Source organism: Lampris incognitus, chromosome 6 (assembly GCF_029633865.1).
Source record: "Lampris incognitus isolate fLamInc1 chromosome 6, fLamInc1.hap2, whole genome shotgun sequence".
Lineage (NCBI taxonomy): Eukaryota > Metazoa > Chordata > Actinopteri > Lampriformes > Lampridae > Lampris > Lampris incognitus.
The window spans coordinates 499,220-514,620 of NC_079216.1; the positions used below are offsets into that span (position 1 = coordinate 499,220).

A 15,401-nucleotide genomic window follows, 5' to 3' on the forward strand; every position below is an offset into this window, starting at 1 on the left:
CTCACTGTCTTGTACAGCATGGACTGAACAAAGGAACGTTTCCCAGAGTAAGAGCAACCCTGACAGGCTCCTCATACCCCAGAACCCTTTTGCACACTAGCGTGTTCCTCTGTGTAGGATATGAAGATGCTCTGTCACGTTGTCCTGCCTTACTGCTGGTAATCCATTGCTGTGTCTACATCCATTTCTTTCTGCTCCACTACCTGCCTCCTTCTGCAAGTCCCTTTACAGCATAGAGACTAACTTAGACAGAGGGGGACTTGGCCAAACCGAGAGAGATGATGGTGGGGGTCTGTCTCCTAGCAGACCAACAGACAGATGTGTGGTCAGACTGTAGTCTCCTGGTCTTCTCTCTGACAATGTTGTCGATTTTCCAGATACTCAGCCAATTCTTGGTCCATGACTTTCTCAGCACGTTGTTTGGGCGTCTCACCCTGAGAAGACCAAGAGGACTATGTAGTTGAATCTCTTTTTTAGTAAAATGTCTTTTTAGTAATGTTTTTAGCCATTGAGTCCCAACTGTTAAAATGATACCTTCATCAAAACATTAAAAGACAAAAATGCAGAAACAAGTGTAGAAGTGGTTGCAGTCTATCTCAGGGTATGAACCACTAGATGATCAGAAACGAGGTAATTTTGAGCTTGTTGTATCCCAATAATATTTGAACCACTTACTTTGAGTATTTCAGCATTTACAAAGGGGATTTTTTTTACCCTTTATTGAATTTACCATTCTGCTTAGCTTGAATACTCAGGCCTCATTTCTAAAAAAACAAAAAAACAAAACCGAACTTCAGCTTCATCTTGCATGTGAATACGTTTTTTTAAACGTATGTAAATGTCTGAAATAACCAACATCAAGTAATTACAAACAGACTGCATTCTGAAAGTACACGAGTCCTGCAGTCCACAGAAGGTTGAGTCAGTTCATCTGGACACAATGTTTACTGACAGAAACGTTTTATCATCATCTAAGTGACCTCTTCAGTCTCACCTGACTGCAGGTGTCCCCACCCTTATAAACAATACAGTGACTGCAGGTACCCCCACCCTTATAAACAATACAGTGACTGCAGGTACCCCACCCTTATAAACAATACAGTGACTGCAGGTACCCCCACCCTTATAAACAATACAGTGACCTCTGCTTAAGGCAGAGGTAGACAACCACAGAGACAGCGACACGGCTGAGGATCAGCTACCTACAGAGCCCCCACAACACGCAGCAGCCCCTCCCCTTCCCCCTTCTGACAATGAGCCCCCACAACAAGCAGCAGCCCCTCTCCCTTCCCCTTCCCACTCTCTCTCTCCCACTGACAGGCAGCTGAGGGAGAGTCTGGCCCTGCTGGAACTGGACTTTGTTGAGTTTAGGGAGTTCACCCACGCCAGGCTTTCTGACACCAGCACCAGCTCTATCCAGTAGCTAAGGGAGGAGGTGGAACAGCTGAGAACAGAGAACAGACTGACTGTCTTAGAGCTACAAGAGACCGTGAAGCAGCTACAGGTGGAAAACCAAAACCTACATTCCCAAGTAGCACAACTAGAGAAGGAGGCGATACTGAAAGAGAGGAACCTCATGAAACAGATGGAGGATCTTAGGACAGAGCTCCAAGAGAACACCAAGGGCCAGGGCTTCAGTCTCCCAAAACAATGCCACTAACACCCATACAGACCTTCACACCTCCCCTGACACTAGAACAACCAACAAACATGATACAGAGACCACTCACACAGACACACAGACACCCCTCACACAAAGCACACAACCCCCGCCACCCAACCAATCTCCTCCCACCAAGACAAACAAACAGCGCCCACACGTAGCCCTGCTTATGGACTCAAACCAGATGTTCATGGCCCCTCAGAAACTGTTCCCCGGATATCACGTGACAGCAAAACAATGCAGTACTACTGGCCATGCACTACAGCTCCTGAACAAGGAACCTCTTGGGAGCCCGCAGTGCATCATCATCCACACCGGGACCAATGACCTGCACTCTCTGCAGTGAAACGGCGGTGGAAGTGTGTAGAGTGGCAGAGAGAGCAAGTGGAGAATTCCCAGAGGCACAGATCGTGGTGTCAACACTGCTGCCACGGCTGACACCCCACCCCATATAATCCATGAGATCAGCAGACATCAGCAGAGGCTGTGCTGCTCTTCCCAATGTCCACCTGGCTCACCATCCAGCCATCAGCCTCCATGACCTCTACGACGGACTGCACCTTCACAAGGAGAGGGTGTGGATTTTTGCGAGGACCATAAAAGATGTTGCTTTGGGCCGCAACCCAACCACACCCACCTATCCTCCACCAGTAGGAGACTACAGACCAGAACCCTCCCACATCCCCAGATACCCCCCTTCCCCCCCAGAGCACACAATACCTGGACCCCCCCCAGCCCCATATTCCATACTCACCTTTGGGCCGAAAGCCCTACACACCCCCACACCTACGTACTGCTTCCCCCAGGTCCAAGAAACCTGTGCACCCAACCCCTCCAAAAAACAAACAGGCAACAACACCTGACAGAGCCTGTCCCCCACAGCACAGGCCACAAAGCTATGCTGCTGCAGGAGCCCAGCCCCCTCCCACACCCACCGCCCCAGCCAAGACCAAGCTGGGACAGATAAAGGAGATGCTCCACACCCTGTGCTCCAGACTCCTGCATGGCAGCATCTAGGGCGACCTCTACATGTCATCAGGTCTTGATGGGGTAACCACTTACACAGGGGAATCCTGAGTGTTGATTTGGCTCTGCTCTGGGTATGTATAATAATTCCCACAATATCGATAGTGAGGTATTTGGTAAGAGTTATCATGATATTATATATATGTCTTCTTCCACTGTAACTTAATAATTCTCTGTCTCACAAAAGAGACTCATTGTATGTTTTCATTTCATGCATTCTTTTTCTGTCTCTTGTTGGAACATCCAGGGTCTCTTCTCATCTTCCTTTGGGATGAAGAGTAGAGACCCTGACTTCTTAAAAAACATCGAAAATGTCGACATAGTCATATTAACTGAAACCTGGTGTCGTGAAGACATAACCACCCACTGTCCCTCAGGTTACAATGAAATAATTATTCCATCAAATAAACTCAACTCAGCACATCGTGGACGAGACTCCGGAGGTATTTTGATTTGGTACAGAGGATGTTTAACCAACCACATTCCAAAAATTAAAATTGGAACATCCCACTGCTGGCTAAAACTCAGCAATAAAATTGACATATCAAACAAAGATATCTATCTCTGTGCTCTATATTCTCCCCCAACTGAATCTCCATATTGTGATGAGGATCTCCTGAGTAACCTCCATGAAGAGGTAAGCCTTTTCCAGGCCCAGGGAAATGTGCTGCTGTGCGGAGATTTTAACGCAAGAACAGGTTCAATAAGTGATACCATCGACCCTCAGGGTAACAGACATGTGTTTGGTCAACATTCCCTGTACCTCTCACCAACCCTCATTAAAAGGAGCTCCCTCGACCGTACTGTGAACAAGGCTGGTAAGGAGCTAGTGCACCTCTGTCGCGCCTCTGGCCTGTACACGCTTAATGGGAGGATCAGAGGAGACTCTCTGGGAAGGTTCACATGTTGTTCAGGTCTTGGAGCTAGTGTAGTTGACTATGCAATAACTGACATGGACCCCACCTCCTTCAATGCATTCACTGTCAGACAACACACTCCTCTTTCTGACCATAACCAAATTATGATTTTCTTCAAAACTATTAACCTGACTCAAATGCCTATAGAGGAGCCCAGCAAGCTGTTCAAAATTAATAAGACCTACAGATGGGCTCCAGACAGTGCAGAAAAATTTATCAATATCCTGAATTCATCCAAATTACTTAATATGATTACTAACTTAATTAACAAACCGTTTGAAACTAATAAGGACAATACCAACTAAGCTGTCAATGAAATCAATTATATCTTTCAGACGGCAGCAAACATGGTCCTACCAAGGACCCACAACAGAAAAAAGAAACAATCTGAAAATGAAAAATGGTTTGACAACGACTGTAAAAATATAAGAAAGGAACTGCGTAAACTGTCAAACCTGAAACACTACCAACCTCCAGATATGGATATGAGAAATATAGCGAAAAATTAAAACTATATAAACACACATTAAGAATGAAAAAACAAAGCCATGTAGATAGAACCCTACAGGAAATAGAAAATTCCCTGAATCAAAACCAATTCTGGGAAATGTGGAATAATGTGAGCGCTACAAAACCACAAGACCTGCCTATCCAAAATGGAGAAATTTGGAAAAATCATTTTGAACATATCTATTCGGAAATCTAACAAGAACACTCAAATTCCAATTACAATCCGATCAAACAAAAATTACAGTTGCTCGAATGCACTATAAAAGACAACCAAAACCCACTGGATTTCCCAATAACACAAGAAGAATTGGCACAGAAGCTCAAATCCTTAAAACCCAATAAAGCTTGTGGCCTTGACAGCATCAGAAGCGAGATGTTTAAAAACAGCACACCTGAGCTGCAAAGGGCAGTACTCAAATTATTCACCATCCTTCTAAGTTCGGGATTTTTTCCTGACATCTGGAGCAAAGGGCTTATAACTCCTATTCATAAAAATGGAGACAAATTGGATCCTAATAATTTCAGAGGCATTTGTGTGAGCAGTAGTCTGGGGAAGGTGTTTAATAGCATTTTGAACAATTGAATTCTAACCCTTCTTAACGAACACAATGTCCTGAGCAAAGGCCAAATTGGCTTCCTCCCAAATCACCGGACTACGGACCATATTTACACCCTACACACCCTCATAAATGAAAATGTGAATCAAACCAAAAATGGAAAAATATTTGCTTGTTTTATTGACTTCAAAAAAGCTTTCGACTCTATTTGGCATGAAGGACTATACTATAAACTTTTACAAAGTGGTGTAGGGGGTAAAGTGTATGACATAATAAAGTCAATGTATTCGGACAACAAATGTGCAGTTAAGATTGGAGACAAACACACTGAGTTCTTCACTCAGAATAGAGGGGTGAGACAGGGCTGTGGACTTAGCCCGACACTGTTTCATATATATATTAATGAACTGGCGGTGCAGTTGGAACAGTGTGCAACCCCAGGTCTCCCCCTGTATGACATGGAAGTGAAAGTTTTGCTTTATGCAGATGATCTAGTTTTGTTGTCACCAACCGCAGATGGGCTGCAACAACTACTAGACCTGCTTGAGGACTATTGCCAGCACTGGGCCCTGGCAATCAATCCAAAAAAGACAAAAGTAATGATCTTCCAGAAGCCCAGATGTCAGGAAAATAGATACCAGTTGACTCTAGGTAGCATCACCTTAGAGCATACGATGCAGTATACTTACCTTGGTCTAATTATTACAGCATCAGGGAGTTTCAGTAGGGCAGTGAATAACCTAAAACAAAAAGCTGGCAGAGTTCTATATGCAATTAAAAATAAATTCTTTAACATTGATATACCAATCTCCATCTGGTGCAAACTGTTTGATAGTGTAATTCTGCCCATTGCGCTATATGGAAGAGAGGTATGGGGTCCACTCAAGTCTTTCCAGCTACACTAGATGGGACAAGCATCCTGCAGAAACCCTACATGCTGAATTCTGTAGAATGATTCTGAAAATACAAAGGAAAACACCAAACAACGCATATAGGGCAGAATTAGGCAGGTTTCCATTATTGATAAATGTACAAAAAAGATCTCTAAATTTCTGGATGCACTTAAATACAAGCCCAACAAATACAGTGCACTTTAAAGCTTTGAAAACCCAAGAACTGAACCCCGAAAAGAGTCCCCTGAAGCAGCTGGCTCTGAGACTCACTAAGCCTTTAACAAATACTACGACCAACCAACCTCAGGCCAGCACTGCATTCCAAACAAACATTACGATAAATCAGACTATAAAACAAACCAACACGAGGATAAATCAGACTATTAAACAAACAAACATGAGGATAAATCAGACTATAAAACAAACAAACATGAGGATAAATCAGACTATAAAACAAACATGAGGATAAATCAGACTATAAAAAAAACAAACATGAGGATAAATCAGCTATAAAACAAACAAACATGAGTATAAATCAGCTATAAAACAAACAAACATGAGGATAAATCAGACTATAAAACAAACAAACATAAGGATAAATCAGCTATAAAATAAACCAACATGAGGATAAATCAGACTATAAAACAAACCAACATGAGGATAAATCAGCTATAAAACAAACAAACATGAGGATAAATCAGCTATAAAACAAACCAACATGAGGATAAATCAGACTATAAAACAAACCAACATGAGGATAAATCAGACTATAAAACAAACCAACATGAGGATAAATCAGCTATAAAACAAACCAACATGAGGATAAATCAGCTATAAAACAAACCAACATGAGGATAAATCAGACTATAAAACAAACCAACATGAGGATAAATCAGACTATAAAACAAACCAACATGAGGGTAAATCAGACTATAAAACAATCAAACATGAAGATAAATCAGACTATAAAACAAACCAACATGAGGATAAATCAGACTATAAAACAATCAAACATGAGGATAAATCAGCTATAAAACAAACCAACATGAGGATAAATCAGCTATAAAACAAACAAACATGAGTATAAATCAGCTATAAAACAAACAAACATGAGGATAAATCAGCTATAAAACAAACCAACATGAGGATAAATCAGACTATAAAACAAACCAACATGAGGATAAATCAGCTATAAAACAAAGCAAGAACAATTATCTGAAACATTGGAACGCTGAAATCAAAACTCAAAAACAAACTAGAAGTCTATCGGGCCCTAAAAACAAACTATGATCTGGAAGAACACCTCTTAACTGTCAGAGACAGGAAGCAGCGACAGATCCTCACCAAATACAGGCTCAGTGACCACAGTCTAGCCATTGAAAAGGGGAGACACAAAAAGACGTGGTTGCCAAAAGAGCATCGAACATGTGGTCAGTGCAGGACAGATGAGGTGGAGACAGAGGGGCACTTCCTCCTTAAATGTGACATATGTGAAAAACAGCGCCAGGCTTTTGTCCAGGAGCTGGAACATGTGACTCCAGAGTAGCAGGAAATGGAGGACGCAGGTAAGCTGTGGGGGGTCCTGGGAGGGGGGCCAGCGGCGAGCATTGCAGCAAGATTTATATTTTCCTGCTACAACCTGAGAGACAGTGGGGGATGGCACCTATTGCTACTGTTGTTGTTTGATATCATAATCACTGTTGTTGTTGCTGTTATTATTATAATCATTGTTGTATTGTGTTGTTGTTGTTTTACATGCTTTGGCAATATGTACACAAATGTATGTCATGCCAATAAAGCACATATTGAATTGAATTGACTGCAGGTATCCCCACCCTTATAAACAATACAGTGACTGCAGGTGTCCCCACCCTTGTAAACAATACAGTGACTGCAGGTGTCCCCACCCTTATAAACAATACAGTGACTGCAGGTGTCCCCACCCTTATAAACAATACAGTGGCATAATGACCCAACCCAACCATCAGTTTCATATGCAAATATGGTGTGACCATTAACTAGCGTTACAATGGTCATGTGTACTATTCACAGAGGATTGGGGAATAGTTGCAATCACAGCATTGTAAGATGGTGACAGATGTACACTTAGCCCCCCCCCCACCCCGGTTCAGGGATGGTCGTTCTCTCTTCACATAGATGGCCTCTTTGACTCCTCGCTCAAAGCAGCGTTGCTCCCTATCAAGGAAGGGCACATCCTCATCCTTGAAAGAGTGGCCACTGGCCTGTAGATGGTGTGTGGAGTCCTGGTCTGTAGATGGTGTAGACTGTGGAGTCCTGGTCTGTAGATGGTGTAGACTGTGGAGTCCTGGTCTGCAGATGGTGTAGACTGTGCAGTCCTGGTCTGATGTGTTAGCTCTCCTGTGTTGTGTCATCCTCTTGGCCAGCGTCTGTTTAGTTTCCCTGATGTACAAGTCATGGCAATCCTCCTGGCACTTAACAGCTACACTATATTGCTCTGATTGTGCCGGGTGACCCGATCCTTGGAGGGGACCAACTTCTGGCGCGGCGTGTTTTGGGGTTTGAAAGCAACTGGGATGCGGTGGTTGGAAAATACACGTCTCAACTGTTCCGACACTCCCACCACATATAGAATCACCACTGGTTTACATTTAGATAGCTGTTGTCCTTCTCCTCTCTTCGATTGCCTGGTGCACTGTTTGGGCGTCTTCCTGGCTTTGACAAACACCCAGTTAGGATAATCACACTTAACCAGGGCCTGTTTAATGTGGGACTTCTCCCCTTCCCTGGCCGCTGTGTCAGTGGGGACGTTGTCAGCTCGGTGGTCCAGCGTCCTGATGACTCCTAGTTTGTACTCCAGTGGATGACCCTACCAGTCTCATCTATCCCACTCTCTCCACTCACGTTGAGCAAGTGGTGACGGGAGGGCTCTGGAATTGCCAGTCTGCGGTGCCGAAAGCTGAGTTTATCTCAGGCTACGCATCCTTGCTCTCCCTCAACTTTCTTGCTCTAACTGAGACCTGGATCATGCCAGAAAACACTACCACACCCGCAGCTCTGTCTGATGTGTACTCTTTTTCTCACACTCCCAGAGCTGAGAGGCAGGGTGGTGGTACTGGCCTGTTAAATCTCCCTGAAATGGAAATACTCTCGTTTCCATTCCACAATTTTCTCCGCCCTCTTTTGAATTTCATGCTGTTACTGTCTCTTATCCAGTCAAACTCACCATCATGGTTGTGTACCGCCCACCAGGCCCCCTTGGTGAGTTTCTGGAGGAGCTTGACACACTTTTCTCGCACTTCCCTGGTGATGACTCTACACTTATCCTTCTCGGTGACTTCAACATCCACACTAACAAGCTGGATCCTCTTCTCTCTTTTCTCTCTTCCTTTGACCTCCACCTCTCCTCCTATCCACAAGGCTGGCAACCAGCTGGACCTTATCTTTACTAGACACTGTCCTATTTCCAATCTCTCTGTTACTCCCCTCCAGCTCTCTGACCACTATTTCATGTCCTACTCTCTCCCCCTCTCTTCACCCCCCTCAGCCCCTCCCCCTACCCACATGGTTTCCACCCGTAGACACCTCCGCTCTCTCTCCACCACTGATCTTTCTTCCTGTTACCTCTATCCTCCCTACACCTGAATCTTTCTCTCTCCTACCCCCTGACACTGCTACTGATCTTCTTTCTACACTCTCCTCTTCTCTGTCCCCTCACCTCCAGGCCTGCATGCCCAACTCCACCTGCCCCTTGGCTGACCGACTCACTATGTACTGACAGACGGAGCCTGAGAGTGGCAGAGCGCAAATGGAGAAAAGGCAAACTCCCAGAGGACCTTCTCAACTTCCAATCTCTTCTTTCCACTTTTTCCTCCTCCTTTCTGCTGCTAAGGCTGCCTTCTATTGCTCTAAAATCCTGTCCTCTGCCTCTAATCCTAAGAAACTCTTTTGAAACCTTCTCTACACTTCTTCAACCTCCTCCTCCTAATTTCTCCCTGATGACTTCGCTAACTTCTTTGACAAGAAGGTAAACGACATCAGATCCTCCTTTTCTCAGCACCCAATTAGTGCTGCTTGCACCCTCCCTCACTTTCCACATCCCACCCTATCCCACCTCACTCCCCTCTCCCCTGACAAGGTTCTAAACCTCATCACATCCAGTCGCCCCACAACACATGCTCCCTTGACCGGGTCCCCTCCCCTCTTCGTCAGTCTATAGCACCTGAACTCCTTCCTTATCTAACCCACCTCATCAACACCTCCCTCCAGGCAGGATGCTTTCCATCTGTCTTCAAGACTGCTAGAGTCAGGCCGCTCTGATGGCCGAGCGGAATAACCCGCCGTTCTTGCAACCCGCTCGTCATGTGGCCGGGAGGTTCGTATCCCAGACTCGCCGTAACCGGTCACGGCCAGAGCATCCACGGGGTAAGGCATTCATTAGGCCACCCTTACCCGAGGGATAGTGGGTGTAGATCGGTGTAGTGTTCGGGGACTCGTCGTTCTCCAGCGACCCCTCTGGCCCACCCGGGCGCCTGCAGCCAAGCAACTGAAAGCATTCTCCCTACGTCTCCTTCGCGGCCTGAGGGTAATGCAATCCATGCGAGGCTTCAGTGTGTAAAATGGCGAGAGCAGCCGACACGAATTTGAAGGAAGCTGGTGTTACGACTATCTCCTTCCTGTGGAAACGTGAGCCAGGGGAGTTATTCGACAAGAGTTCCGGCCATATGCCATTGGGTTAATCAGGTGGGATAAGGGGAAAAACTAGAAATAAATAAAAAAAGACTGTTAGAGTCAGCCCCCTTCTCAAGAAACCATCACTTAACCCCTCTGACGTCAAAAACTACAGACCAGTTTCCCTTCTACCCTTTCTATCCAAAACTTTCAAACGTGCTGTCTTTAACCAACTTTCTTTGTACCTCCACCAGAACAACCTCCTGGACCCCAACCAGTCTGAGTTCAGGGTGAGTCACTCGACAGAGATGGCCCTCCTTGCAGTGACAGAATCGCTGCACTCTGCGAGAGCAAACTCTCTCTCCTCTGTCCTGATACTCCTGGACCTGTCAGCTGCGTTCGACACAGTGAACCACCAGATCCTCCTCTCCACCCTCGAGGGGCTGGGTGTCACAGGCTCTGCACTCTCAATGTTTTCAACCTACCTGACGGGTCGCTCCTACCAGGTGACATGGAGGGGATCTGTGTCGGAGCCTCGCAGACTGACTACAGGCGTTCCACAGGGTTCGGTTCTGGGTCCTCGACTTTTCTCCCTGTACACAACATCCCTGGGTTCTGTTATTCGCTCGCATGACTTCTCTTACCATTGTTATGCCAACGACACCCAGCTGATCTTGTCCTTTCCTCCCTCTGATACACAAGTAGAGACACACATTGCAGCGTGCTTGACTGACACCTTGGAGTGGATGGCGACACACCACCTGGAGCTCAATCTGGACAAGACAGAGCTGATGTTCCTCCCGGGGAAAGGTTGCCCGCACTGAGACCTGGCCATCACCATTGACAACACCGTGGTGACGCCAACTGTGACTGTGAGGAATCTGGGTTTGATCCTGGACGACCAACTGTCGTTTGCTGAAAACGCTGCATCGGTTGCTCGCTCCTGCAGATTTCTCTTCCATAACATCAGGAGGATTCGCCCATTCCTCCGACGAGACGGCACAGATGCTCATCCAGGCTCTGGTCATCTCCCGGCTGGACTACGGCAACTCCCTCCTTGCCGGCGCCCCGGCGTCAGCCATCAGACCTCTGGAGCTTGTTCAGAAAGCTGCAGCTCGTCTGGTGTTCAACTGCCCTAAGTTCTCCCACACAACTCCCCTTCTCATGTCCCTACACTGGCTCCCAGTAGCTGCTCGCATCCAGTTTAAGACTCTGGTGCTAGCCTACAGGGCAGTGAAAGGAACAGCTCCTTCCTATCTCCAGGCCATGGTCAAGCCCTACACCCCCGCCCGACCACTTTGCTCTGCTGCCTCGGGATGCCTGGTTGCGCCGTCGCTCAGAGGTCCCTGCTGCTGATCGACCCGGTCACGGCTCTTTTCTGTCCTGACCCCACAGTGGTGGACTGAACTCCCCACTGACTCCCCACTGACAGCGGAGTCACTGCCCATCTTTCGGCGCAGGTTGAAAACACCTCTTTAAGAACTACTACCCTGTTACTTGTTCTTAGCACTTATTGTATTCACTCATTGAAAAAAACAAAAACTCTTTCTTGCACTTTTACTTTAGCACTGATTTTGCGCTTAGATGCTTGTTTAGATGCACTTATGACCTCTGATGACTAGTAGTTCTCCTGATTTCCTATGTTAAATGCACTTATTCTAAGTCGCTTTGGATAAAAGCGTCAGCTAAATGACTGTAATGTAATGCAATGATGAGAGTCAAACCTTAAGTACTAATCAGTATGTGTTGGTTCATGGTAAACATCAACAATAAAATAAATGTCCCCATCACCAATTGTAATTTCACAGTGTAAGAAGACGTATAGAAACAGATTTACTGTTAGGCCACATCCTTGATAGGGAGGAACGCTGGTTTGAACGGGGAGTCAAAGAGGCCATCTATGTGAAGAGGGAATGACCATCCCTGAACGGAGGGGAGTACATCTGTCACCATCTTACAATGCTGTGATTGTAACATTCTCAAATCCTCTGTGAATAGTACACATGACTATTGAAACTCCAGTTAATGGTCACACCCATATGTGCATATGAAACTGATGGTTGGTTTGGGTCGTTATACCACTGTATTGTTTATAAGGGTGGGGTACCTGCAGTCACTGTATTGTTTATAAGGTTGTGGACACCTGCAGTCACTGTATTGTTTATAAGGGTGGGGACACCTGCAGTCACTGTATTGTTTATAAGGGTGGGGACACCTGCAGTCACTGTATTGTTTATAAGGGTGGGGACACCTGCAGTCACTGTATTGTTTATAAGGGTGGTGTACCTGCAGTCAGCTGAGACTGAAGAGGTCACTTAGATGATGATGGATGTATCTGTCAGTAAACGTGGAGTCCACATGGACTGATTCACCTTCTGTGATGTTCTCACTTGCATTATTGATCCGCATCAACACACATCTCCTGGTTTTGTTGAATCAACCAATCATCTGCTTCTAACCTTCAGAGATCTTCCTCTATCTTGGTTCAGTACCCCTGTTTCCCTTGATCCATTATTTATCTTTATCATCCTATTACATTAACTGCATGTGTGATATGTGTATTATTTAAAGCGACAGTACATGGTATCATGTGTGATATGTGTATTATTCAAAGTGATAGTACACGGTCTCATGTGTGATATGTGTATTATTTACAGTGACAGTACATGGTCTCATGTGTGATATGTGTATTATTCACAGTGATAATTCAAGGTATCATGTGTGATATGTGTATTATTCACAGTGATAGTACATGGTCTCATGTGTGATATGTGTATTATTCACAGTGATAGTACATGGTCTCATGTATGATATGTGTATTATTCACAGTGATAGTACATGGTCTCATGTGTGATATGTGTATTATTCACAGTGATAGTACATGGTCTCATGTGTGGTATGTGTATTATTCACAGTGACAGATAGTAATGTACATGGTGTCACCAAGCTGCTTTCTTCAGCAGGTCATTTGAAAGAGTCTTCATCTCATGGACAGTTTTAATGGGACTAGTAAATCGGAGGTAAGATAAAAGATGAGCAGAGCGTAAGCAGCATATATTATCATAACTTACGTGAAGGCCTTACAGTGATATGAGAAATATGTATACTGTTAAAATGTATTACAATTCATTAAAACATATAGCAATACATGGTTATGATACCAGAACTACCTGGCAGTGTTCTGGTCAACCTACCCCTCTGTCTAGAGTAGAGACAACCTACCCCTCCGTCTAGAGTAGAGACGACCTACCCCTCTGTCTAGAGTAGAGACAACCTACCCCTCCGTCTAGAGTAGAGACAAGCTACCCTTCTGTCTAGAGACAACCTACCCCTCTGTCTAGAGTAGAGACAACCTACCCCTCCGTCTAGAGTAGAGACAACCTACCCCTCTGTCTAGAGTAGAGACAACCTACCCCTCCGTCTACAGTAGAGACAACCTACCCCTCTGTCTAGAGACAACCTGCCCCTCCGTCTAGAATAGAGACCTACCCCTCTGTCTAGAGTACAGACAACCTACCCCTCCGTCTAGAGTAGAGACAACCTACCCCTCAGTCTAGAGTAGATACTTTAGATACAACCTACCCCTCCATCTAGAGTAGAGACAACCTACCCCTCTGTCTAGAGACATGATGGATACGTAGAAAAAAGATAGAAACAGATAGATGGAGAAGACAGATAAACAGAGAAACAGATAGAGAAGATAGATAAAATGATAGAAAGATAGATAAACAGACAGAGAAGATAGATAGATAGATAGATAGATAGATAGATAGATAGATAGATAGATAGATAGATAGATAGATAGATAGATAGATAGATAGATAGAGAAGATAGATAAACAGATAGAAACAGACAGAAAGAAGATCGATAAACAGATAGATAGAGACGATAGATAAACAGATAGAAACAGATAGATAGAGACGATAGATAAACAGATAGAAACAGATAGATAGAGACGATAGATAAACAGATAGAAACAGATACATAGAGAAGATAGATAAACAGCCAGAAACAGATAGATAGACGATAGATAAAGATAGAAAGAGATAGATAGAGAAGATAGATAAACAGACAGATGGAGAAGATAGATAAACACACCGATAGAGAAGATAAACAGATAGAAACACAGATACATAAGATCAATAAAAAGATAGAAATAGACAGATAGAGAAGATTGATAAACAGATGGACAGACAGATGGAGGAGATAGATAAACAGACAGAGAAGATAAACAGATAGAAACACAGATACAGAAGATTGATAAAAAGATAGAAACAGACAGATAGAGAAGATCGATAAACAGATAGACAGACATGGAGGAGATAGATAAACAGACAGATGGAGGAGATAGATAAACAGATAGAAACAGAGATAGAGCAGATAAACAGATAGAGAAGATAGATAAACAGGGAGATAGAGAAGATAAACAGATAAAAACAGACAGATAGAGAAGATCGATAAACAGATAGACACAGACCGATAGAGAAGATAGATAAAGATAGAAACAGATAGATAGAGAAGATAAAGAGATAGAAACAGACAGAGAGAAGACCGATAAACAGATAGACACAGACAGAGAGGATAGATAAAATGATAGAAACAGACAGATAGAGTAGATAAAAAGATAGAGAAGATAAACAGATAGAGATAGATAAACAGATAGAGTAGATAAACAGATAGATAGAGTAGATAAACAGATAGATAGAGTAGATAAACAGACGGATAGAGAAGATAAACAGATAGAAACAGACAAATAGAGAAGATCGATAGACAGATAGACACAGACAGATAGAGAAGATAGATACACAGATAGAAACAGACAGATAGAGATGATGGATACACAGATAGAAACAGACACATTGAGAAGATAGATAAACAGACAGATAGATAAGATGGATAAACAGATAGAAACAGATAGAGTAGATAAACAGATAGAAACAGACAGATAGACAAGATAGGTAAAATGATAGAAACAGACAGAGTAGATAAAAAGATAGATAGAGAAGATAAACAGATAGAAAGAGATAGATAAACAGATAGTTAGAGAAGACAGATAAACAGACAGATAGAGAAGATAAACAGATAGAAACAGACAGATAGAGAAGATAGATACACAGAGAGAAAAATAGATAGAGAAGATAGATAAACAGATTGACACAGACAGATGGAGAAGATAGATAAACAG

The 15,401-nt window shown here is 44.0% G+C and overlaps 1 protein-coding gene across 1 annotated transcript in view; it reads right to left on the minus strand.

Moving 5' to 3' along the window:
• Positions 1-326: 326 nt before the first annotated feature.
• LOC130113901 (diacylglycerol kinase zeta-like) overlaps positions 327-15,401 on the minus strand; it is a 132,246-nt gene continuing 117,171 nt past the window's right edge. Inside the window, exon 31 of the mRNA XM_056281599.1 lies at positions 327-434. Coding sequence (XP_056137574.1) covers positions 327-434 — 108 coding nt within the window. The remainder of the gene's footprint in view (positions 435-15,401) is intronic.